This window comes from Ranitomeya imitator, chromosome 3, assembly GCF_032444005.1.
Source record: "Ranitomeya imitator isolate aRanImi1 chromosome 3, aRanImi1.pri, whole genome shotgun sequence".
Taxonomy (NCBI): Eukaryota; Metazoa; Chordata; class Amphibia; order Anura; family Dendrobatidae; genus Ranitomeya; species Ranitomeya imitator.
This window is the reverse complement of record NC_091284.1, coordinates 412,844,098-412,869,345: the sequence shown is the minus strand read 5'-3', so window position 1 is coordinate 412,869,345 and position 25,248 is coordinate 412,844,098. Positions and strand designations below refer to the sequence as shown.

The 25,248-nt window shown below is 44.0% G+C and overlaps 1 protein-coding gene across 3 annotated transcripts in view; it reads left to right on the top strand.

Moving 5' to 3' along the window:
- Nucleotides 1–25,248, top strand: part of STPG1 (sperm tail PG-rich repeat containing 1) — a 172,537-nt gene that overhangs the window by 116,735 nt on the left and 30,554 nt on the right. For all 3 annotated transcript variants that reach the window (XM_069757134.1, XM_069757135.1, XM_069757137.1), the window contains one exon: nt 13,564–13,754. In XM_069757134.1, coding sequence (XP_069613235.1) covers nt 13,564–13,754 — 191 coding nt within the window. The remainder of the gene's footprint in view (nt 1–13,563; nt 13,755–25,248) is intronic.

The window sequence follows — 25,248 nt, the reverse complement described above, 5'->3', positions numbered from 1 at the left end:
CGGTATCATATGACCGCTCAAGCAGGAAGAAGGTGCTGCGCCAGAAGTCGGGACAGAGCCTGGAGCCATGTCGACGGGTCAGGTCAGGTGAGTATGAGGGACGGGGGTGGGGCGTCCTCCAGTGCAGCGCTGATAGCGGCAGGAGACCTCCTGTGCTGTGGAGAGAGGCTGAGGAGCGGCACAATGGTGGGGGCTCTGTACACAGGAGTACTCCATGGGGCTGACCTGAGGGTTGTGGGGGAACAGATAAGCGGACGTTCCTACATGGGGGCTGTACAGAGAGCAGGGTGACTTTTGAATGTGGGGGAGGGGGTGCTGTCACGTGGGGGTCTGAGGGGGTGCTGTCACGTGGGGGTCTGTGGGGAGGGAGGGGATGCTGTCACGTGGGGGTCTTTGGGGAAGGAGGGGGTGCTGTCACGTGGGGGTCTGTGGGAAAGGAGGGGTGCTGTCACGTGGGGGTCTGTGGGAGGGAGGGGGTGCTGTCACGTGGGGGTCTGTGGGGAGGGAGGGGGTGCTGTCACGTGGGGGTCTGTGGGGAGGGAGGGGGTGCTGTCACGTGGGGGTCTGTGGGGAGGGAGGGGGTGCTGTCACGTGGGGGTCTGTGGGGATTGAGGGGGTGCTGTCACGTGGGGGTCTGTGGGGAAGGAGGGGGTACTGTCACAGGGTCTATGGGGAAGGAGGGGGTGCTGTCACGTGGGGGTCTGTGAGGAGGAAGGGGGTGCTGTCACGTGGGGGTCTGTGGGGAAGGAGGGGGTGCTGTCACGTGGGGGTCTGTGGGGAAGGAGGGGGTGCTGTCACGTGGGGGTCTGTGGGGAAGAAGGGGGTGCTGTCACGTGGGGGTCTGTGGGGAGGGAGGGGGTGCTGTCACGTGGGGGTCTGTGGGGAGGAAGGGGGTGCTGTCACGTGGCGGTCTGTGGGGAAGGAGAGGGTGCTGTCACGTGGGGGTCTGTGGGGAAGGAGAGGGTGCTGTCACACACATGGGGGGGTCTGTGGGGAAGGAGGGGGTGCTGTCACACACATGGGGGGGTCTGTGGGGAAGGAGGGGGTGCTGTCACACACATGGGGGGTCTGAAGGAGGACATAAGCCGGCGCGCCATGCAAGATGGGAGCGGGGGGGTGGAGAGATAAGCCATGCATACAGGGGGGGATAAGATCCATGCATTCAGGGGGGGGGAAATACTAGCCATGCATTCAGGGGGGGGAATATGAGCCAAGCATAGAGGAGGGAATATGAGCCATGCATTCAGGGGGGAGGGGGAATATGAGCCATGCATACAGGAGGGGGATATGAGCCATGAATAGAGGAGCGGGGGGGGGGGTCATTATACAGTATTGAGCATCATGTGGGATCATTATACATTATGGAGAACTGTGTGTGGCCATTATACAGTATTGAGCATCATGTGTGGCCATTATACAGTAATGAGCATCATGTGGGGCCATTATGCAGTATTGAGCATCATGTGGGGCCGTTATACAGTATGGAGCATCATGTGTGGCCATTATACAGTATGGAGCATCATGTGTGGCCGTTATACAGTATGGAGCATCATGTGTGTCCATTATACAGTATGGAGCATCATTTGTGGCCATTATACAGTATTGAGCATCATGTGGGATCATTATACAATATGGAGATCTGTGTGTGGCCGTTATACAGTATGGAGCACTGTGTGGCCATTATACAGTATGGAGCGCTATGTGTGGCCATTATACAGTATGGAGCGCTATGTGTGGCCATTATACAGTATGGAGCGCTATGTGTGGCCATTATACAGTATGGAGCACTATGTGTGGCCATTATACAGTATGGAGCGCTATGTGTGGCCATTATACAGTATGGAGCACTGTGTGGCCGTTATACAGTATGGAGCGCTATGTGTGGCCATTATACAGTATGGAGCGCTATGTGTGGCCATTATACAGTATGGAGCACTGTGTGGCCATTATACATTATGGAGCATGATGTGTGGCCATTATACAGTATTGAGCATCACGTGTGGCCATTATACATTATGGAGCATGATGTGTGGCCATTATACAGTATTGAGCATCATGTGTGGCCATTATACAGTATGGAGCATTTTGTGTGGCCATGTTTTTTTTTGTTTATAATTATTGTATATAAAACAGTGTGATCAGCAGTGCTAAATGGCTGTGGTTGGGACGTGGATATGGGTGTGACTAGTTGTGAAATGGGTGTGGTCAGAGGCGTGGCCTAAAATTTGCCGCGGCGCACTACGCGTGCCGCAAACTTTATACCTCCTTCCCTTCTTCAAAAGTTGGGAGGTATAGTACCGCATTTGCCAGATCATGGCAAGTGCCGCAAATCCCATAGGGAATGAATGAGGCCGAATGCAGTGTTGCTGTAAGTGATCCGGTACGCGGCAGATGCAGAAAAACTGCCGGATCTGCTGCAAAAGGCGACTTTCACATCAGCGATTCTTGCCAAAGTCTATGCCGATAGTGTCATACTCACCAAAGGGGGAGGCAGCACTAAAAGTGCCTAGGGCAGCAGAAACTCTAAATACAGCCCTTGGGGGTTACATTATATTCTGTGGGGGGACTGCATTATACTCAGGGTACTACATTATATTATGGGGGGCTACATCATACTATATGAGGGGTTACAGTATACTCTATGGGGGGCTGCATTATATTCTGTTGTGGGGCTGCATTATTCTCTCGGGACTACATTATATTATGGGGGGCTAGATCATACTATATGAGGGGGCTACAGTATACTCTATGGGGGGGCTGCATTATATTCTGTGGTGGAACTGCATTCTCTCAGGGGACTACGTTATATTCTGTGGTGGGTTGCATTATACTATATGAGGGGGGCTGCATTATACCCTATGGGGGTGCTACATTATATTCTATGGTGGGGACTGTGTCATACCTGAAGGGGTTGCATTATATTTTGTGGGGTGCTGCATTATATACTATGAGAGGGGACCACATTATATTTTATGAGGGGGCTACATTATATTGTGTGAGGGGGCTACCACAACCCTTGCTACATTATTAAGACGTGAACTACCTTATATTATACCCTGATATTAGCGCTTTTTACTGCACAATTGGTGGTCTCGTATCTATTTCTATGTAGCTACTTAGTGGGCCCCAAGAATGATTTTCTCTGGTGGGCCCAAGGTGCTCCAGTCCGACGCTGGTTATAATGCAATGTGGCAACAATAATCCACAATAAAATAATAATCAATACGCATGTATGCGGGACAAAAGTATGAAAAAAAAAAATATATATATATATATATATTTTTTTTTTTCATACTTTTTTCATACACATAAATAGTTGCTTCAAATAATCCATTAAAAAACCCCTAAAGCGATATATAATACAACCTAAAACCCATTTATATATAAGAAAAATTGATTCTTTTAAATAATGTGTAAAATTATATACAAAAATATAAAAAATATATATCAAAGTGTGAGGACCATATATACTTTGTCCCAAAAAGTGCAAAGTGATTTCAAATAAAGTGCAAGGGACAGACGGTTCCTAATAAAAACCAACACTCTCCATAAGCTATAAAGTGAAACTAGTGCATAGAAACAAACAGGGTTTCCATAATATAATAGGTTAAAGGGCCACTGTCACCCCCCTCCAGCCGTTATAAACTAAAAGAGCCCCCTTGTGCAGCAGTAATGCTGCAGTCTAACAAGGTGGCTCTTTTAGTTTTTGTTTTCCTATCGCCACGACAGCACCCCTACGAGAGAGGGGATCCGCCCACCTTCCGGACAGGAACCTACAGGATTTAAAGGGGCGGTCCCCCTCATCACTCCAGTTTGGGTTCCTGTCCGGACGGCGGGAGCCTGCAGCAGCAGTCTTACCCGGGCCTCCATGCCTCCGCGCGGTATCTTCTAGGAACGGCGGAATCGGGGGCTCGGAAGCAGCGTCGGGGGTGTCCTGCGTGCAGACCCCCCCTCGTCTGGCCATGAGGAGCGCGTCCCAGGAGTCGGGCAGTGCCGTCCTGGTCCGCGGTTGAGCGCGGTGTGCAACGTCCACACCAGCGCTGGTGAACCCGGAAGTAGTTGGTACGCTTCCGGGGTAAGCCGGGGGAGGAGCGCTGCAGCGCTGTAAAAGAGCGACGCCTAGGGTAGGAGGCGCGCAGCCATGTCCTCAGTAGGGGACGCCGAGCACCCTCATGGAGAGGGAACGGAACAGCGCAGTAAGAGCGGTAGCGGCCGCTCAAGGAGAAGCAGCAGCAGCGTGGTACGGGGGCAGCAGCGTGCGAGCGCCCCAGCGTCACATTTGGATCCTACTCCTCCAGAACCGGTATTCACAGAATCAGCCTTATGGTGAGTGTTAAATCAGACACCTGGTGCTGATATGGTCTGTTATTTGTGCTTTGTTTTAGGGAAAAAAGACCACTAAATCTAAGCACAAGCAATGTGCTCTATGCATGACTCCAATGCCTGACAGTTATACCAAAAGGCTGTGTCAGGCTTGCATATCTCAGACCTTAGAAGAGGAAGCTCCCCTTCGGTCATCAGACCTTAGAGCGGTCATCAGGGAGGAAATTAGCTATTCCCTTAGAGGCAGCCGCCAGGAAAGGTCGGGCAGTTACATATCGCCAGGATCTAGTCTGTCCCTGCAAGAAGGGGAATGTTCCCGATCTTCATCTCCATCCTCCACATATGAAGAGGGAAGGCCTTGTTTCTCGGTGGACAACATGGACATGTTTGTTAAAGGAGTCCGAGCTACCAAGCAAGGAACCAAGGTCCGCACAGGACATAATGTTTGCGGGCTTGTGCCAGAGGAGTCGTAAGGCGTTCCCGGTGGTGGATACGGTTAAGACTCTTATAAAGAGAGAATGGGATAAGCAGGATAAGGGTTTCCTTCCGTCATCAGCTAAAACAAGGTATCCCTTTGAAGATAATGAGCTGGCAGAGTGGATGAAAGTCCCGAAAGTGGATGCAGCGGTGGCTTCTACGTCTAAAGCCGGTACTTTGCCGCTGGAGGACGTGGGCCTTCTGAAAGATCCATCAGATAGGAAGGTGGACATGTTTTTGAGAAAAGTATGGGAATCAACTGCAGGGGCGTTCAAACCTGCTATCTCTAGCACGTGTACGGCTAGATCCGTCATGGTGTGGATATCCCAACTGGAAGAACAGCTGAAGTCCAAGGTGCCCAGAGACAAGATGTTGAACTCACTTTCGCAAATACGTGAAGGGGTGGCGTATTTAGCGGACGCGTCAGTGGATTCTTTAAAATTGGCGGCAAGATCAGCAGGTCTCTCAAACGCTGCTCGCCGAGCCCTATGGCTTAAGACCTGGAAAGGGGATGCCCAGGCGAAAGCTAAACTGTGTACAATACCGTGTAGGGGTGAGTACCTGTTTGGCCCGGTATTGGATGATATCCTAGCTAAGGCTGAGGATAGGAAGAAAGGTTTTCCTAAAGCTTTCAATCCTACCATTAGGAATACCTTCAGGAGACGCTTCCAATACCGAAGACCTTACCACAACCGAGACTGGGAACCATCAGACCCAAAAAAGAAAGGTTCGGACTTTAATGCTTCATCATCTTCCTCAAGAAGAAGAAGAAACTATCGTTAATAAAGATCTTCCAGTAGTGGGCAGGTTAAAATTCATCTGTGCTCAGTGGGCCAAAATAACTTCGAGCAATTGGGTTCTGGGTATAATTAATTCAGGGTTAAAATTAGAGTTCCGGGAAAGACCTTCTGAATTTTATATCTTGACTGCCCCTGATTCCTTAGACCAACAAAAGGCCCTTGAAAAAGAGGTCCAAATGTTAAGACGGAAGAAAGTCATAGTAGAGGTTCCAAAACATCAACAGGGGAAAGGGTTCTATTCCCCTTTATTTTTAATCTCCAAGCCAGATGGATCCTTTCGAACCATCATAAACTTACGGAGATTAAACAAACATCTAGAGTATCATGCCTTTAAGATGGAATCTATTAAAACGGCAACTAAACTTCTCTTTCCCAGATGTTATATGACAGTCCTGGATTTAAAAGATGCGTATTACCATCTGCCCATTCACCAGGGTCATCAACAATTCCTCAGAATGGCGGTGCGCTTAAACGACCAGGTCAGACACTTTCAGTTTGCTGCAATGCCCTTTGGTCTATCTATGGCACCGAGGGTGTTTACTAAAGTCATGGGAGGATGACAGGATGGGGACGCAGGATGGGAGCAGCGCATGACAGGATGGGGACGCAGGATGGGAGCAGCGCATGACAGGATGGGGACGCAGGATGGGAGCAGCGCATGACAGGGTGGGGACGCAGGATGGAGCAGCACATGACAGGATGGGGACGCAGGATGGAGCAGCACATGACAGGATGGGGACGCAGGATGGAGCATCACATGACAGGATGGGGACGCAGGATGGAGCAGCACATGACAGGATGGAGCAGCACATGACAGGATGGGGATGCAGGATGGAGCAGCACATGACAGGATGGGGACGCAGGATGGAGCAGCACATGACAGGATGGGGACGCAGGATGGGAGCAGCACATGACAGGATGGGGACGCAGGATGGAGCAGCACATGACAGGATGGGGACGCAGGATGGAGCAACACATGACAGTATGGGGATGCAGGATGGGAGCAGCACATGACAGGATGGGGACGCAGGATGGGAGCAGCGCATGACAGGATGGGGACGCAGGATGGGAGCAGCGCATGACAGGATGGGGACGCAGGATGGGAGCAGCGCATGACAGGATGGGGACGCAGGATGGGAGCAGCGCATGACAGGATGGGGACGCAGGATGGGAGCAGCGCATGACAGGATGGGGACGCAGGATGGGAGCAGCACATGACAGGATGGGGACGCAGGATGGGAGCAGCACATGACAGGATGGGGATGCAGGATGGAGCAGCACATACCAGGATGGAGACCATATACCAATATAAATGCTCGCCACCCGGGCGTAGAACGGGTTCAATAGCTAGTATAAAATAAAAAATAATGAAATAAATAATAAGTAAATTATACATAAATGAAATAATAACATAATACATATTTATTAATGTTCATAGATGTAGTAAGCATTATATCAAATCCAGCCATGGCGTCGAATAAACTCATCAATGCCACCAGATAATGAAAAAATGGACCCATATGTCAAATATATCCTATAAAAATAAAAAGAATAAAATATATTAAAATAAGAACAGCAAGAATTAATTAAAAGGTGGACATAAAAAGGTGGTTACAAGGAAGAAAAAGGGAAAATGGGAAATTAAAAAAGAGATGAACATTATTATAGGAAAGGGGCAAAACTCACATTTTCGTTCAGGCCTTTAGGAAAAACAGTGTCCAGTGTCCAGATCCACTTGGTTTCCATTCTCAAGAGTTGTGTATTTATTTTACCACCACGATCACTCTGTTTAACCATATCTATCCCTGTCACTTTTAAAAGGGAGGCATTACAGTCATGATGTATTGTTTGGGGATAGTTTTCAAAAGAGCGGTATCATCTATTTCTTTTGCTGCTTCTATCCCCAAAACATGCTCCCGTACACGAATTTTCAGTTGCCGGGTGGTCGTCCCAATATAAATTAGTGAGCAGGGGCATGTAGCATAATATATTACAGCCCTTGAGGTACAGGTTATGGCATGTTTGATGTTATAAGTGGTTGTATCTGCTGAATTACAGAAATTTTGACCTCTCAATATTGGGACAGGCTACACATCTACCACAAGAAGACACAAAAAGAGCACAGCGAGGTCAAAAATACTCTGTGTACATCGGCGTTAATATGGGACATATATAAATAGGAGCGGCTAGAACAGTATACTCACCCCTGACGAAGGACTTGCTTTCCGAAATGCGCGTCGGGGCCCGTGTATGCTGGATCTATTAACCCCTAAGAGGTATACTTTCTAATACTTAACCCATTATATTATGGAAACCTTGTTTGTTTCTATGCACTAGTTTCATTTTATAGCTTATAGAGAGTGTTGGTTTTTATTTAGAACCATCTGTCCCTTGCACTTTATTTGAAATCACTTTTTGAGACAAAGTATATATGGTCCTCACACTTTGATATATATATTTTTTATATTTTTGTATATAATTTTACACATTATTTAAAATAATCAATTTTTCTTATATATAAATGGGTTTTAGGTTGTGTTATATATCGCTTTAGGGTTTTTTAATGGATTATTTGAACCAACTATTTATGTGTATATATATATATTTTTTTTTTCATACTTTTGTCCCGCATACATGCGTATTGATTTTTATTATTTTATTGTGGATTATTGTTGTCACATTGCATTATAACCAATAAAAAGTATATATATTTTCACTTATTCTCCTGCCTGGGTCCCTGTTTGTCCATTGCTCTGTATTGGTTTATTGGTTGCTGTGTATATATATATATATATCTATCTATTGGAGTGGTTTCACTTCTTTTTCTCTTCTTAAGCACCGTAATTGATTTATTATTATATTTGTGGGCATATATTTATATGTGTGTATCTTGAATAATTGGTGCTTTTGTTGTGTTTTTCTAAACATTCTACACCTGTTATATGTTTATTTCAAGGGTAGACATATGTTTGTTGGCCCATTTCCACCTTTAAGCTTATGGGATTTTGTATTATGATGAACAGTTTGACCATATACTGTTTTTGTACAGGAGCCCTTTTTTTGTCTGTGTCCACCAGTGGCTTATCTACTTCCAGACTATCTATACACCATAAAATTGCAGGTGGTCCGCACTATACTCTGCAATGATGTTCTAAAAGGTCACTTCAGAGTATAGTAACTGCAGAAGATCATGTACCTGTGGGAGCAGGGAGCCAGCTGTCATATATAGCTGGACTCCCCATAAAAAAGGCAGATTTTTTTTATTTAATGTATGAAAATCGCATTATAATTAGACTCAATGTATTAAAAAAATTTAAAGTATTTGAATATCCAAGCAAATTTGTTTTTACAACACTTTAAACCACATTTATGAAAAAAATGGCAAAATTGTTAGCAACAGGGGTAAAAAAAATTGCTTGACCTTGAACTGGTTAAACAATAGGCCATCAGGTTGACATATGCCACATCATGCCTTTTCAATAATATACATTGTAAGTAGAGATGAGCAAATTGCTTCAATCAACCCCAGTCTATGGTCCAGGTCAACTCTCTCTGGCTATGAACAGGAGCTGCATGAATTTCCTTACCCTCGTGGATCTAAGTCTCAGCTTATGAGTACCTGGCTGGCAAGACGTAACCTGTGCATTGCACAGATTACGTCATGCCAGGACAGGAAATCAGACGCCACTTCAAGGTGCCTGGAAGTTCAGGAAATCTGTGCAGCTCTTGCTCACGACCAGAGATCACCAGCCTGGACCGTGGACTGGGGCTGGGCAAAGCTCATCTGTAATTATAAGTATGCACGTGTATGCTTTTAACAAAGTGGAAGTATACTTCTAATTTGGTGGAGTTTTTGCCCCTCTTGATTGTCTGCACAACTTTCAAGGTAGATGCAAACAGTCTGAAACATATACTATATTTTCTTGTGTGAAACATTTTTTTCTGCAATTTGCATTATAATTCTGGTACATTTTGCTTTCTAATTGTGTGCATAAGAGAGATCACATAATTATTTATTTTTTAACACATGTAACAATGTAAATTGTTTTTGCCACTAGATTATCTTTTTGCTTATTTAGCAATTATCTGTTAAAGGGGTTTCCACTACTATGACAACCTCTTCCCAATCCTTGTGTTTCACCCCATTAAAATACACTTATACACACCTACAGCGCTGGTGCCATTCCAGCGGTGTCTTTCTCCCGGGGATCACGTGACATTAGCCACAGGGATTGCATGATATAACAATGAGCACTGGCTTTACTGTCCCCTCCTATAAATGTGATTGACATTTAGATGAAGTGAACTCTGGCTGCTATCATTTCCTCCAAATATCTTAATTAGAGATGGATGTTCCGGTCTGGCGGGTTCGGCCGAAGAGTTAAAAAAAAAAAAAACAGTTTGTGTGTGGGTACTAGAACAGTAACCAAAACAGTACCCCAACCTGAATCCGGAGCCCATTCACATGATTCGGGGGCTCGATCATGCAGTGTTCATGACAGCGTGACAAACACTGCTTCTGATCAGAGGTAAAATCATTACCGCCGGTCAGAGAGCTGCGGTTCCCACACTGTTAAATGACAGCGTGAGGTCACAACTGTGATCGGAGGTATAAAGTTTACCTCCAGCCACTGGCGTTGGCTGATGGGACTACTTCTCGCATCAACCTGCACCTGCTACCGCTAATAAAAGCAATGGGCATGGGCCCATCTGGATCCATTGACTCCAAAGCCGCTTCCCTAGGACCATCCAAAAGGAGTTACGACCCATCATAGGTTTTGGAATTTTTATCTGCTGTAGGCAAGGGGAGAGGATTCAGCCCAGAAGGCAGAAGGCGAGTGACCCAAAGGGGATAAAGGCTAGTGTAAGGCCATGTGGTCGCTCTCTTTAGCATGTTTGCTGTTCACTTTGAAAGTGAGGTAATGTGCTGTGAAGGAACTAGCAACCAGCTGGCAGCCCATGCCCCCTGCGGCCAAGCACACACATGGTCAAACATCAAACCGGTAGTTGACACGATCCACCTACTTGTATCTTTTGTACTATCACTATTCATATTTACATATCTGATCATTGTATATGTATAACCATTGTGTGCATAGTGTATTGTCTAGTGTGCCCTTAAAGCGATTAAATCTATAATTTAACCTTTGGTTGCTCTTTTATCTCGATCCACAAATCTACACGTCCGTATTCTTGGTTTAACTTTCCATGCTACCAGGGCTGGTTTCTGGTCTGATATAATCCCATTAACAGACTGTGCTTATATCTAACGAGGAACTGGTGGCAGTCCGACCGGGCTTCACTGGTGCTAGTGAAAGGGGCCTCTCAGCCTGTCAGGGTTGTGAGCGAGTATGGTGTCACGTCAGCGGCTGTGTGGGCCACATCCTCTCACTCCTCATGCCTCCCTGGTCCTATGTGGATATGGGGCGTCTGTGTAAAACTGTACCAAGCTAATCATGCATATCCCCATAGGATACGTAAAGTCACGTTGGTGCAAGTGAGGTGGGGTAGCCAGGTGCAGGTTCATCACAGATGGCACTGGAGTTCCTGTCTTCACCTTTTCTGAACATGCTGCTTGCATATTTAAAGCAGTACACCAGTGTTTCTTTTTATATTTTACCACTGGAGTGGTGTCACTCACGTAAGTTCCCTGCTCCTCATAATATACTTTCCAGCTGTCGTCTCCTCCTGTTATCGGTGCTGCTCTGATTACCTTCTGCAGGTTGTGAGCTGTTCTATCACTCCAGTGTTTGCAGGGGCGAGCTGGAAGTAACAACTCAATGTAAGTCTATGAGTGCCAGATCGAGGTTCTCATAGACCAACATTGAGAGCTTATGACTGTTACCTCTGACTTCCGGTTACTCAGAAGTTGCAATCACAAGATGGCGGATTGGGACCAGAGTGGAGCTGGAAAGAGCTGAAGATAGTGCTGGTAAGTATAACTAGGGGCACTTACATAATTGGAACCACTCCATTTGCAAATAAGTATTGCATGTCCCACAAGTCTATCTACGCCAACTTGGCGCTCTCTACATGAAGAAAGTTTATTCCATAGACCCCCTGTCAGAAATACAGCCAAACTAGTTCACCTGCTCTGCACTGAGGGGGACAAAACACTCCAAAACACTTGAGTCAAAATGTAGCTTCTGGTTTGGTTTCTATGTGTCAGGCCTATTAAAGAGTCAATATAGACTTTTAGGATCGCTGCTTCCAATAGGTTGCAGTAGAGTTTCTGTCTTCCTCTCTGAAACGTCTACTTGCTTTCCATGTAGTATGTCTATTGAGTATACTGAAAGCCTTTTTCCTTCAAAATTGTGTAAGGTTGTTCTTCACAGTAGTCCTTCCACATTCCCTGGATCTGTTGAATCCTTGCAATGACCTCCGATTTTGATTCTGGCTTCCTCTATGCCTTTTTCTGTCACCGGTGAAGAGTCGTACACATTTGGTCTTCTGGATCTAAAAAGTTGAAACACCCATGTTAAAATGCCAGGTTTTTGTCATGTATAGAAATCATACCAGGAAGAATAATTTCTGATTTTTTCCACATTTATAATCACTCATAAGCTGTTCAATTGAAGAATCAGCATGGTGTGGCGCTAATCACTACTTATGGACGTGCCGTGAGGTGGGTAAGTCAGGGAGTCCAAGGTCAAAAGCCAGGAGGTTACGTAATAAACAGATGGGAGAAGTAAAGGCACAGTCAGGTCACAGACCGGTATCAAAATTACAAGAATATAGCAGATCGAGACAAGGGGGCTGGACATACAGATGGTCAAATAGAAGGTTGGTGAGCGAAGATCAAAATACTAGAACTCACAGCTCAGAGCAAACAAACACCAAGCACAAGAGAGCAGAGCTACAACTGGTAGAGATAAGTGGCAGACAGCCAATTAAATAGCCTGAGAATCATTCCAAACAGGAGACGTGTAGGAAACCCAGCACGCATCAGCCCTGATAGAACGACTGGATTGTCACTCCCCATATTGACAGCTCAGCACACCTAAGCCTCAGATTGGACGGCTGAGCTGTCTATCACAATACTGACCGGAGAAATTGTGACATATGGCACATTCAGTATTTGGAGGACGTCCAATCTTAGATAATGTCACTGTTGAGCCAAATTTAATCCACTCCTTCATAACCATTTTCAGTGTTCCATGGTATGCCTAATGCCTTAGAATTTTTTTGTACTCTTCTCCTGGCTGATAACTTTGAACAATCAGATCGGTGTTGTAAGCTGCTTGCGAACCATGACTTTTGCTGAAAATTGCAACTAAGAAAATGTCATGAAAATCCTACTAGAACACCTAAAGTTTTTAAGGGGTTGATCAGAATCACTTTGAATGATAGCAGCAGACAACTGCTATATGTGATAGGCTAATTCTGAGTACAGCCACAGTCTCCGTTTGGTTTCTAAATGGATTTAAACAGATTGTAGGTGACATTAAAGGTGTAAAAAAAAATATCTTGGTATGTTTTATTTGTATATGACACTGGCATTTTATTGGGGTTAGTCTTTTTATATCCGCTATGTATACACACACTACGCGTCTGAACACCATAGCAAATGAATACATGAGTTCCTCTATTGCTATATCCATTAAATAGGTAAGATACTTACATTTTTAGATTAAAAAGTGCAAAAGCCATCCGATCATGACACGGTGCACCTTTTAAGGTTTTTAGCACATATTAGAATGCACCAGTTTTTGTAAAGCTTGCGAAATCTATTCTTTCTGCCCTAGGAAGGTTAGACGCACCCTTTGATCCGTGGGTGATTTATGATCACATTCATATGATCATGCATTTTTGTTTACGTTGCTGAGGTGTGTCCATGGCTCGGTCGGCAAAAGTAATTAAAACATGAAACAGATGCGTGGAAATAAAATATGTACTTCACATATGTTTTCTTTTTTATTTGTATTATAGTGTAACAAGATATTTTTGCTTTTTTTTTTTTTAGAAAGAAACATTACCTCTGTTTCTCAGCTCCTGCAGTTCCAGTGCCCAAGACACCGACTGTCCCTGGCCCAGGTCATTATGATATAGTGGATTATGAAGGACCATCCAAACATTACATTTCAAGTGCTGCATTTGTGTCAAACACAAGTCGATGGGCAGCAGATGTCTCTGCTGCAGATGTTCCTGGACCTGGTTAGTATCAGTTATAATATCTGAAGGGTCTATCCCATCAACAATATTTATCAACTATGAACAGAAAAGGTAATAATCCATACTATGTGGGAACCAACTGTTGTGTCGCCAACCAATGACGAGAACAGTATTCCCCATGTGAATGGAGTGGTATTCTGCGTGGTTGACCACAACGCCATTCACACTCACTATGGAAGCAATTGCCACACATGCACACTGCCATGCTCATAGATCCACATACGTAATTGGAGTGGCAGAAATGTCTTTGCACAGTATTCTACTCCATTCATGCTAGATTTGGGGGCACAAATTCAGAGATCGGTGGGAACCCCAATCATACTTTTATCACCTATCATATGGTTGGGTGGTAAATGTCCATTGGCTAACCCCTTACTGACCTACAGTAGGACATACTGGTTTGTCCAACATCAAATCCCTGTCTTTAATGGAGGCTCAGGAGCTGAGCCTGTATCTTTCCTGTGAGAGGATGGCTGTTATACACAGCCATCATCTGCCTGCTGCAGTTAGGCTACGTTCACATTAGCGTTGCGTCGGGCGCAGCCGCGGCGACGCATGTGTCATGCGCCCCTATATTTAACATGGGGGCGCATGGACATGCGTTGTCTTGCGTTTTGTGACGCATGCGTCATTTTTGGCGCAAGCGTCAGGGCGCAGAGGACGCAGCAAGTTGCATTTTTTTTTGCGTCCAAAAGCAAAATGGACGCATGCGTCACAAAACCATGCGTTTTTGCATGCGTTGTGCGTTGCGTCGCCGACGCAACACACAACGCAAATGTGAACTTATCCTGTTAAACGCCAATGTCAATCTCTAAAAATGGCATTTACAACGTGTACCATGGGGCCTCTGTTCTTCGTGCCCATCAGCCCCAACTTCAACACGATCACAGAGAGCTGTTGAGTTGTAATGACAGTCATGGGTCTGCTGAAGACCCCTGTATCCTGTCATGATGGTTCTCCTATGAAGACCAGTCGATGACAGGAGTTCATAACAGACTTCCATTTTTAGTATATACAGCAATATTGTAGTATTGTTGTATAGAATACAAGCGATCAGACAAATGCAGGTTCAGCCCCCCTAAGGGGACTAACAAATACAGTAAAAATATGGAAGAAAATGTTTTTAAAAATCTGAAATAATCTATACAGTGGCTTGAAAAACTATCCAACCCCACTCTCCAACCCTGGGTTTTTACCTATTTTGTGACATTGCAACCTGGGTTTTTTTTGTTCCAATAATTTTTATTAGACTTTTACCTTTAACTGGGAAGGTAAAGAAAACAGGAAAGGAAGGGGAGGAAGGGGAGGGGATAAAATGAGGAAAGAAAATAAACCCCTAACAGTAGGGGAAAAGAGCAAGTTTACACACATGTATAAATTCACCTATTTGCGGTAACATTTTAGACAATAAACTTATATTAATAAACAAAATGTAGTAATCTGGCGCTCAGTGAGAAAATAGCACCTGCTCTGTATGGGTATATTAGTATGACCCGTAACAACAAATAAATAATTCGGAACATGAAAAGGATATAAATCGTAGTACCTAAACAAGCTATGCAATAAAGTACTAAATTATGAAATATGTGCGGAGTTTAAGGGAATATTTCATTCCATCGTGCCCATTTCCTGTCGAACCTCCTCAGATTGCCAGTGACTCTAGCAAACTTGCCCTCGTAGGACCTATGGAGCATAAGGGTATCTATGATATTTTGTAGAGTTGGAACTTCTTCAGATCTCCATTTAGAGGCCAGCAGATTTTTAGTGACAAGGAAAAGGTGGATGACTAACGGCCTGAGACCAAATTGGATCTTAGAGATCTCTAATGAAAGAAGAGTCAGTTGGGGAGAGAGTACGAGATCTTTTCCAATAATCTTAGAAACCAAGTCTCCAACCCCTTTCCATAGGGGAGTGATTTTTGGGCAACTCCAGAACACATGAAGCAAATGACCCACCTGACCGCAACTCCTCCAGCAATTTGGAGATTGTTTTGCGTCAATGTGGTAGACTCTATCTGGTGTGAAGTACCATCTGGTCATGGTTTTGAAGAACGATTCTTTTAGAGGCATGGAGATTGTGGCTTCATATGCGTTGGAGATTGCTTCTTCCCACTCCTCTACTTGAAAATTTATGTGGAGATCTTTCTCCCATCTAATCATAGAGGGGTTTTTTTCCATGTCAGTGTCGTTGTTGAAGCAATCATAAATATATTTGTGGCTCCAGAAAATGGGATGCCCTATGTTGGAGAGCAAATTTATTGCTGCAGTGGAAAAGTATGGCTTCTTCTTCAGAAATGAGTGTGTAAACTCCTTAATAATTTGGAATTCTGTGAAGGAAATTGGAGGGATTTTAAATTTGGTTTTTAATGAGGAAAAGGAAACAAAGTTCTCCCCGTCGTGAATGTCTTTGAGGAATTTAATTCCTGAGTCAAACCAAATGGGGCTAATTGGTTGGTTGAAAAATGATGCTATAAGTTTAATTGGCATATTGGCTAAGGCGAGGATTCTTTGGGGGCCTCTTTTTGGTTTTGAAAAATCTATCCCAGGCCGAACATGTTGCAGAGAGAACTGGGTGTGTTATGAATTGAAACCTTTTAATGTTCATGATTTTATCGAGGATGATATCTTTTGGTGATCTGTCTGAGTTTAACGATGTCTCCAGGTCCACCCAAATAGGTACCTCCCCCTCTGACCACCAGTGGACCGATTGCCTTATAAGAGTAGCATTATAGTATGCCGTAATGTTAGGGATGCTAAGGCCTCCTCTAGATTTATTTTTAAGAAGAGTTTTACTAGCAACTCTTGCTTTTTTATCCCCCCAGATAAAACGATAGAAACTTTGTTGTATTGAATTGAGATGGTTTTGAGGGACTAAGATAGGAAGTGACCTTAATATGAAGGCTATTTTGGGGAGTATAAATGTTTTAACAACAAGGACCCTTCCCCACCAGGACAGTTCCTTTCCACCGTGGAAGTTGAATTCCATTGATAATTTGTTGATGATTGCCTCCAGATTGACAGGAACCAGTGAGTCCAGCCTCCTAGTGATGATTATTCCCAGATATGAAAAGCTCTTTTCCGCCCATTCCCAAGAAGATAGTTTTTTGATTTCATTGATTTCGAATCTGTTTAGGTTAAATGGCATAATATGGGATTTTTTCACGTTGATCTTAAAATAAGAAATTTTTGAAAATGAATCGAGGATTTCATTTAATCTTGAGATGGATTTTACTGGATTTGAAAGAGAGAGGATGATATCATCTGCGAATAGACCTATTTTGCAGGTAACGTTTGAAAATTCAATGCCTGATATTTTTACATCGTCCCTAATCGTTTGAGCCAGTGGCTCCATGGCCAGAGCAAATAAGAGGGGAGATAGTGGGCACCCTTGTCTCGTACCATTTGAGATCGTGAATGAAGGGGACAGGTGGTTGTTGGCATAAATCTTAGCGGATGGGTTTGAGTATAGAGCTAGAATTCCTGACAGACACTGGGAATTGAAACCGAATTTCTCCAAAACCAATTTGAGGTATTCCCAGTTGAGGCGATCAAAAGCCTTTTCTGCGTCGAGTGATATTAATACCGACGGGACTCTCCCTGAATTTATTTTTTTAATTATACTGATGAGTTTTCTTGTTCCATCGGTGGCCTGTCTGGACCTGACAAACCCTATTTGGTCCCTCTTAATTACTTTCGGAAGGATGATGTTAAGTCTATTTGCAAGAATTTTGGAGTAAATCTTGATATCGGTATTAATTAAAGAGATCGGCCTATAGTTTGCTATATTACTTAGGTCTCCTTTTGGCTTGGGGATAACAACAATCGTTGCCTCCAACATTTCCTTGGGGAATGAACCCTCTATAAATGCCTTATTAAATATGCTGGAGAGGTGGGGGGTTAGTAATTCGCCAAAGGTTCTGAAATAGTCGTTTGTAAAACCGTCGGGGCCAGGGGCTTTATTTGGTTTCAAATTTGTGATAGTTTTTAGAATCTCTTCTTGTGAGAATGGTGCCATAAGGGATACAAGGTCCTCTTGTGATAGTTTAGGGAGATTAAGAGAGGCGAAGAAGGCCTCAGGATTTGTTCTAGTCGGTGCTGACGAAGTTTCATTTTTTTTAATATTGTATAGGGAGGAATAAAATGTGCCAAATTCTTCCACTATTTTTTGTGGGAGTGAAAGGAATTTATTTTTTGAGGATAGAATTTTGTCTATTCTATTGCTGACTCTCTTTCTTTTAAGTTTATTCATCATAAAGCTCAAAGGTTTGTTGAGAAAGGCGTAATTTTTGAATCTATCAGATTTGATGACATTATCATAATGGGAAAGAATCTCTGTTTTAAGTGCCTGTCTTAATTCTATCAGTTCTGACTGAATTTTGGTGGATGGGGGAGATTTTTTTAGTTGAGAATCCTCTTTCATTTTTATTAGGTTCTGGATTTCTTTGATTTTGGCTTCGTTTATTTTTTTGTCTCTGGAGGAAATTTGCATAAGGGTCCCTCTAAGGACTGCCTTATGGGCATTCCACAGAGAGAAGGGATTGATGTTGTCAATGTTGTTGTCAGTAAAGAAATTTTTTATGTCAGATTTAATTTTGTTTTGGTGGATTGGGTTGGACAAAATTGAAGATTTACATTTCCATAGAAACTGGCTCCTGGCTCCCGCAATAGAGACAATCTCACATGTGACTGGGGAGTGGTCCGAAACCATCCTGGGGAGAATGGCCGCATTGCTGAATCTGGAAATAGAGAAGACATCAGTTAAAATTAGGTCAATTCTCGAGGCCGACTGGTGGACAGCAGAGAAATGAGTGTATTCAATTGAGGACGAATTAAGGCACCTGAAGACATCAAAAACCTCATTGTCAGACAGCCATTTGTTAAGTGTAGGGGCTTTGTGTCTGTTTTTGGCAGAGGAGTCTAAGTGCCCATCTGGGACAATATTGAAATCGCCCAGAATGAGCAGGACCCCTTTTTTAATCAAATCAATTTTTTTTACTAATCTGCTCAAGAACCTTAAATGGTTTTTGTTTGGAACATACACATTTACTATGGTGAAAACCTTGTTGTTTATTCTGCAAGATAGAATATGATAATGGCCCTCTGGGTCTTTGGTTTCTTGAAGTAATTCAAATGAGACCCCACCTCCAATCATGGTCAGGACTCCTGCCTTTTTCTTTAGGTTTGATGACTCGAAAACGTGGGGAAAGTTGTTCATAGCAAAACAAGGGTGATCATTTTTTTTGAACTTTGTCTCTTGAAGGCATATCACCTCCGAGTTGTGTTTTTTAAGCTCCTTTTTTATGGTGAACCTTTTTTCAGGACTATTAAGTCCTCTAACGTTGTATGTCACGCATTTAATACTCATATTTATGGTCAACCGGAGGAGGAAACAGCAGAAAATGTCACGGATCTAAATTATATGTTTGGTGTGAGTCGGGGTAGCTAGGAATGATGAGGAGGGAAGAAAATAGTTTTTCCCTTTTGTTTATGGTAAAGGTACTACTTATATAATAAGAGAAACAATTGACCGAACACCAAGATTCGGTGTAACAATGTAACACAAAAAGAAAAGTTTATAGCCGAACAGTAAATACTACCAATTATAAAGTCCTCGGTAGTGGCCTTATAGAAAGGCACTCTCCTTTTTCCTGAGGGGGGAAAGTTCGTGTGGAGAGCTCCGGACTTGAAATCCTCTAGTAGATTGAAGAAATTCCTGAAAGGCTTAAACTTGGAGAGAGATTCATACATATATAACAGTTAGTGAAAACAATAATGCAGCGTTATTAATATATTAAGGCATGAGGCCTAAACAGATAGAACTAATACCTACACAAATACATTATTGATCAGGTCTTCCCCTTGCTGGATAGTGGGGGGGAATGCCCCTGGCGGGGGGGGTCACGCAATGAGGACAAGAAATCTTGGCCCTCTTCTTTTGTGAAAATAGGGACAGTTTTATCTCTATAGTGGACCAGTAGCTTCAGAGGGAAACCCCATTTGTATTGGATTTCACGATCTCTGAGGGCGGAGGTGATCAATTTAAAGTCCTTCCTTCCCTCAATGGTTTCTTTAGATAAATCTGCAAACAATTTGAGATTTGAATAGGGGTCTGGGAATTTTTTGTTTTCTCTCATGTAGTTTAGAATTAATTCTTTCACATGGAAAAAGTGAATACGTAAAATAGTATCCCTTGGGGAATCTTGGGGGATGCTGGGGGGCTTAGGTAGTCGATGTATTCTATCGATCGTGAGGTCTAGGTCACTAAGGGAGGGGATTGCTTTTTTGAAGAGTGCTTTAGTGTAACCCATCAGTTTGTTGTTTGTAACATTTTCGGGAATGCCTCTAATCTTGAGGTTATTCCTCCTATTGCGGTCTTCGATATCCGCCATTTTGAGTTTAAGTCTTTTTAGTTCTTGACTAATATCATGGTTTTCTGCGGATAGACTCTTAGCGGATTTTTCAACTTTAGTTAATCTGACCTCCTGTTTTTCTATTTTATTATTTATCTTGTCTATGGCGTTTTGGAATGTTGTTGTGTGTTTTTCAAAGTTGGATGTTATGGTTTCTTTTATTTCGTCTTTTAGATTGGATGTTAAATTTTGAAAGAAAGATTCCATATTTTTTTGCATTTGTTCGAATGAATCTATGGGTCTACTTTTGTCAGATGGCGGGGAGGGAATATCAGTTTTGGTGCGGGATTTAGATGGGCCTAAATTGGTAGAGGCGTCGTCGTACTCTGCGTCCGACGTGTCTGGGGAAGTAAAGCATCTGTTTCCCCATGTACCTGGGCCTTTTCTTTTATTTGAGATGGATAGGTCCATATCATCAGGGAGACGGGATGTGTCAGGGATGTCCTCAAATTCCAGGCTTTTTTTAGGTTGTTTGAAGGAGACAGAACTGGGGTGAATGTCTTTTCCGGCTCTATCTCGAGGAGATCTTAGACCCATGCCCAGTGGGCTTAGTTTGTTAATCTCATCTTTCTCTGGGTTATAACTGTTAGGATTGGATTTGTTAGACCTTTGAGGTAATGATGATTGAAAGGTGTTGCCTTTTTTCCTTTGGGAGGTCATTATGGAAGGAAGAATTGGTATACAGGTATATATGCAGGCGAGTCAGAGAGTACCACAGTGCTTGAGAGACTCTATGAGTTATGAGAATTAACCGTCTAGATGGACCCAGAGCCTCGGTATAGGGAATTAGAATGCAAAATTACCCAAATGTTTGGTCCCCGATCCCCGACTGGAGATGGGCTTAGAGAAATATGAATGTAAGAGAATACTTGATAGTTGTCAGAGAGTACCACAATTTTGAAAGACTCTGTGTAATGAAAATTAACCACCTAGGTGATCCCAGAGCCCTAATACAGGGAGCTGGAATGCAGATTTACCCTAATGCTTTTGTCCCCGATCCCCGGCTGGAGATGGGCTTAGAGAAAAAAGCTTTAAGAGAGTATATGATAGTTGTCAGAGGGTACCACAATTCTTAAAAGACTCTGTTGTCTATGAGAATTAACCACCTAGATGGTCCCAGATCCCCTATATGGGAACTAGAGTGCAGAATCACCCAAATACTTGCTTTGGTCCCCGATCCCCAGCTGGAGATGGGTCTAGAGAGATATAGAAGTAGGAGAATGTATGATAGTTATAATACTGTGAAGCTTTAGAGATCCCAGACAGTAAATAACATTTACATTAATACTTGTGTTAACCTTTATGGAGCGTTGGTTACAATTCCCCGATGGTATATGATTTGATGCAGCTTCTACCTCTCAACAAGGGGGAGTTTTATTTATATCCCCAACTTCCTGCAGTAAGAATTGTGCCAGTTTATCTGAATGAACAGAGAGGGAGATTAAAAGGAACACCTTAAATCAAGCTGCCGGGAGCGTGACCCGTGAGCACAAACAACAAATAATAAGCAATAGAGTACTTGGCCCCAATGTGGAGCTTATCACCGCAGGATCTCCTGCAGACTGTACCTCCTCGGATTCAGATTATTGTGCAATCGGTAAAATTCCCCTCTTGTGAATAAGAGAGAAAGTGAGGAGAAGAAGGGGGTTACAGCGTTGTTGCCGCGGCGCTGTAGTGGCTCTGCAAAGATGTGACCGGCAAGATTCTCCTCCTGTTGTTTATAGGGAGAATGGGAGGGGGAGCTGATGTGGTGTGAAGAGATGATGCAGCGGCGCTGCCGTGGCTCCGCAGCGGCGCTCAAATGGTGCTGGCGCTTTTTGTCTATTTTTATGGCCGCCGAGCGGCTATTACTCTCGGCCGCTGTCTTGTGCTTATCGGCTCTGCCGATTGGCTGGTGTCCCGGAGGGTCCGTTCTGGAGTGACCTTAGGTGGACCGGTGCGCTGTGTGAGATCTTCACTCTCCCTGTGGAGAGCCGGGCTGCAGCGTCGCGGTATGAAGGACCGGCGTGCTGGCGCGCATTGATCTTCGGCTCGCCGATCGGAGCCCTCTCACCGCCGCCTTGTCTTCCCGGCGGGTTCCCCGACTGGGGGATTTCCCGGGCAGCTGTGGTGTCGCTGAGAGCGCGTTGGTGTGGGGCTCTCGTCGCCTCCCTTGAGAGCGATGGGGAGTGAAGCGGATCGCTTGAGAGCCGCGGCTCCGCAGTGTCTGCCGGCCGCAGCGGTGTCAGCCCACAGGGCCACCCAGGCTTTATCTCGTCGCTGGTGGGCTCAGTGCCTTTCGGGGGGGCGATTAGCTGCAGGCTCACCCCGGATTAAGTACATTAAAGGTTTTTTTTTTTTTTTTTGCCTCACCTGCAGGGTTAGAGGTTTAGGAAAAGCGGCGCCGGTGGAGAAAGTAGTTCCTTGGCGTTTTGCTTCAGCGGCCCGGTTTGGTCCTCTGGCGAGCTCAGTGATCCACAGGGACCCTAACGTAGGTCACCCACCGCTCCCCCGGGTTAGGATTAGTTCTTGGCTGGAATCCCAGTCCAGATTCCGCAGGGTTTCTTGCAGTGGCCTGAGTAGGCCTGAAGAGGCCTTGCAATAGGCCTAAGAGAGACCTGATTTTCCTGGAGCCAGAAAGGATCCAAAAGTGGTCCAAAATGCAAAATAAAAGGCTCAGGTGGTGCCTCAAATGTAGCCTAACAGGATACAGAGAGTTTTTAGCCTGGATGGCACGAGATAGGTCGGTTTTTAGTCGGATTAGAGGATTTACCTCAGGAGCTCACAGGATCTATGTCCTACATGGGCAAGATCCAGGCCATGCCCCCTGCAACCTGTGTTTTAACCCCTTCATGACCCAGCCTATTTTGACCTTAAAGACCTTGCCGTTTTTTGCAATTCTGACCAGTGTCCCTTTATGAGGTAATAACTCAGGAACGCTTCAATGGATCCTAGCGGTTCTGAGATTGTTTTTTCGTGACATATTGGGCTTCATGTTAGTGGTAAATTTAGGTCAATAAATTCTGTGTTTATTTGTGATAAAAACGGAAATTTGGCGAAAATTTTGAAAATTTCGCAATTTTCACATTTTGAATTTTTATTCTGTTAAACCAGAGAGGTATGTGACACAAAATAGTTAATAAATAACATTTCCCACACGTCTACTTTACATCAGCACAATTTTGGAAACAAAATTTTTTTTTGCTAGGAAGTTATAAGGGTTAAAATTTGACCAGCGATTTCTCATTTTTACAACGAAATTTACAAAACCATTTTTTTTAGGGACCACCTCACATTTGAAGTCAGTTTGAGGGGTCTATATGGCTGAAAATATCCAAAAGTGACACCATTCTAAAAACTGCACTCCTCAAGGTGCACAAAACCACATTCCAAAAGTTTATTAACCCTTCAGGTGCTTCACAGCAGCAGAAGCAACATGGAAGGAAAAAATGAACATTTAACTTTTTAGTCACAAAAATGATTTTTCAGCAACAATTTTTGTATTTTCCCAATGGTAAAAGGAGAAACTGAACCATGAAAGTTGTTGTCCAATTTGTCCTGAGTACGCTGATACCTCATATGTGGGGGTAAACCACTGTTTGGGTGCACGGCAGGGCTTGGAAGGGAAGGAGCGCCATTTGACTTTTTGAATGAAAAATTGGCTGCACTCTTTAGTGGACACCATGTCGCGTTTGGAGAGACCCTGTGTGCTTAAACATTGGAGCTCCCCCACAAGTGACCCCATTTTGGAAACTGGACCCCCCAAGGAACTTATCTAGATGCCTAGTGAGCACTTTAAACCCTCAGGTGCTTCACAAATTGATCCGTAAAAATGAAAAAGTACTTTTTTTTAACAAAAAATTTCTTTTCGCCTCAATTTTTTCATTTTCACATGGGCAATAGGATAAAATGGATCCTAAAATTTGTTGAGCAATTTCTCCCGAGTACGCCGATACCTCATATGTGGGGGTAAACCACTGTTTGGGCACACGGCATGGCTCGGAAGGGAAGGCGCGCCTTTTGACTTTTTGAATGGAAAATTAGCTCCATTTGTTAGCGGACACCATGTCGCATTTGGAGAGCCCCTGTGTGCCTATGCAATGGAGCTCCCCCACAAGTGACCCCATTTTGGAAACTAGACCCCCCAAGGAACTTATCTAGATGCATACTGAGCACTTTAAACCCCCAGGTGCTTCACAGAAGTTTATAATGCAGGGCCATGAAAATAAAAAATAATTTTTCTTTTCTCAAAAATGATTTTTTAGCCTGGAATTTCCTATTTTGCCAATGGTAATAGGAGAAATTGGACCACAAATGTTGTTGTCCAGTTTGTCCTGAGTACGCAGATACCCCATATGTGGGGGTAAACCACTGTTTGGGCGCACGGCAGGGCTCAGAAGGGAAGGCACGCCATTTGGCTTTTTAAATGGAAAATTAGCTCCAATCATTAGCGGACACCATGTCGCGTTTGGCGAGCCCCTGTGTGCCTAAACATTAGAGATCCCCCACAAATGACCCCATTTTGGAAACTAGACCCCCAAAGGAACTAATCTAGATGTGTGGTGAGCACTTTGAACCCTCAAGTGCTTCACAGAAGTTTATAACGCAGAGCCATGAAAATAAAAAAAAAAAATTCTTTTCTCAAAAATGATTTTTTAGCCCGCAATTTTTTATTTTCCCAAGGGTAACAGGAGAAATTTGACCCCAAAAGTTGTTGTCCAGTTTCTCCTGAGTACGCTGATACCCAATATGTGGGGGTAAACCACTGTTTAGGCACATGCTGGGGCTCGGAAGTGAAGTAGTGACGTTTTGAAATGCAGACTTTGATGGAATGCTCTGCGGGCGTCACGTTGCGTTTGCAGAGCCCCTGATGTGGCTAAACAGTAGAAACCCCCCACAAGTGACCCCATTTTGGAAACTAGACCCCGAAAGGAACTTATCTAGATGTGTGGTGAGCACTTTGAACCCCCAAGTGCTTCACAGAAGTTCATAACACAGAGCAGTGAATATAATTAATACGTTTTCTTTCCTCAAAAATAATTTTTTAGCCCAGAATTTTTTATTTTCCCAAGGGTTACAGGAGAAATT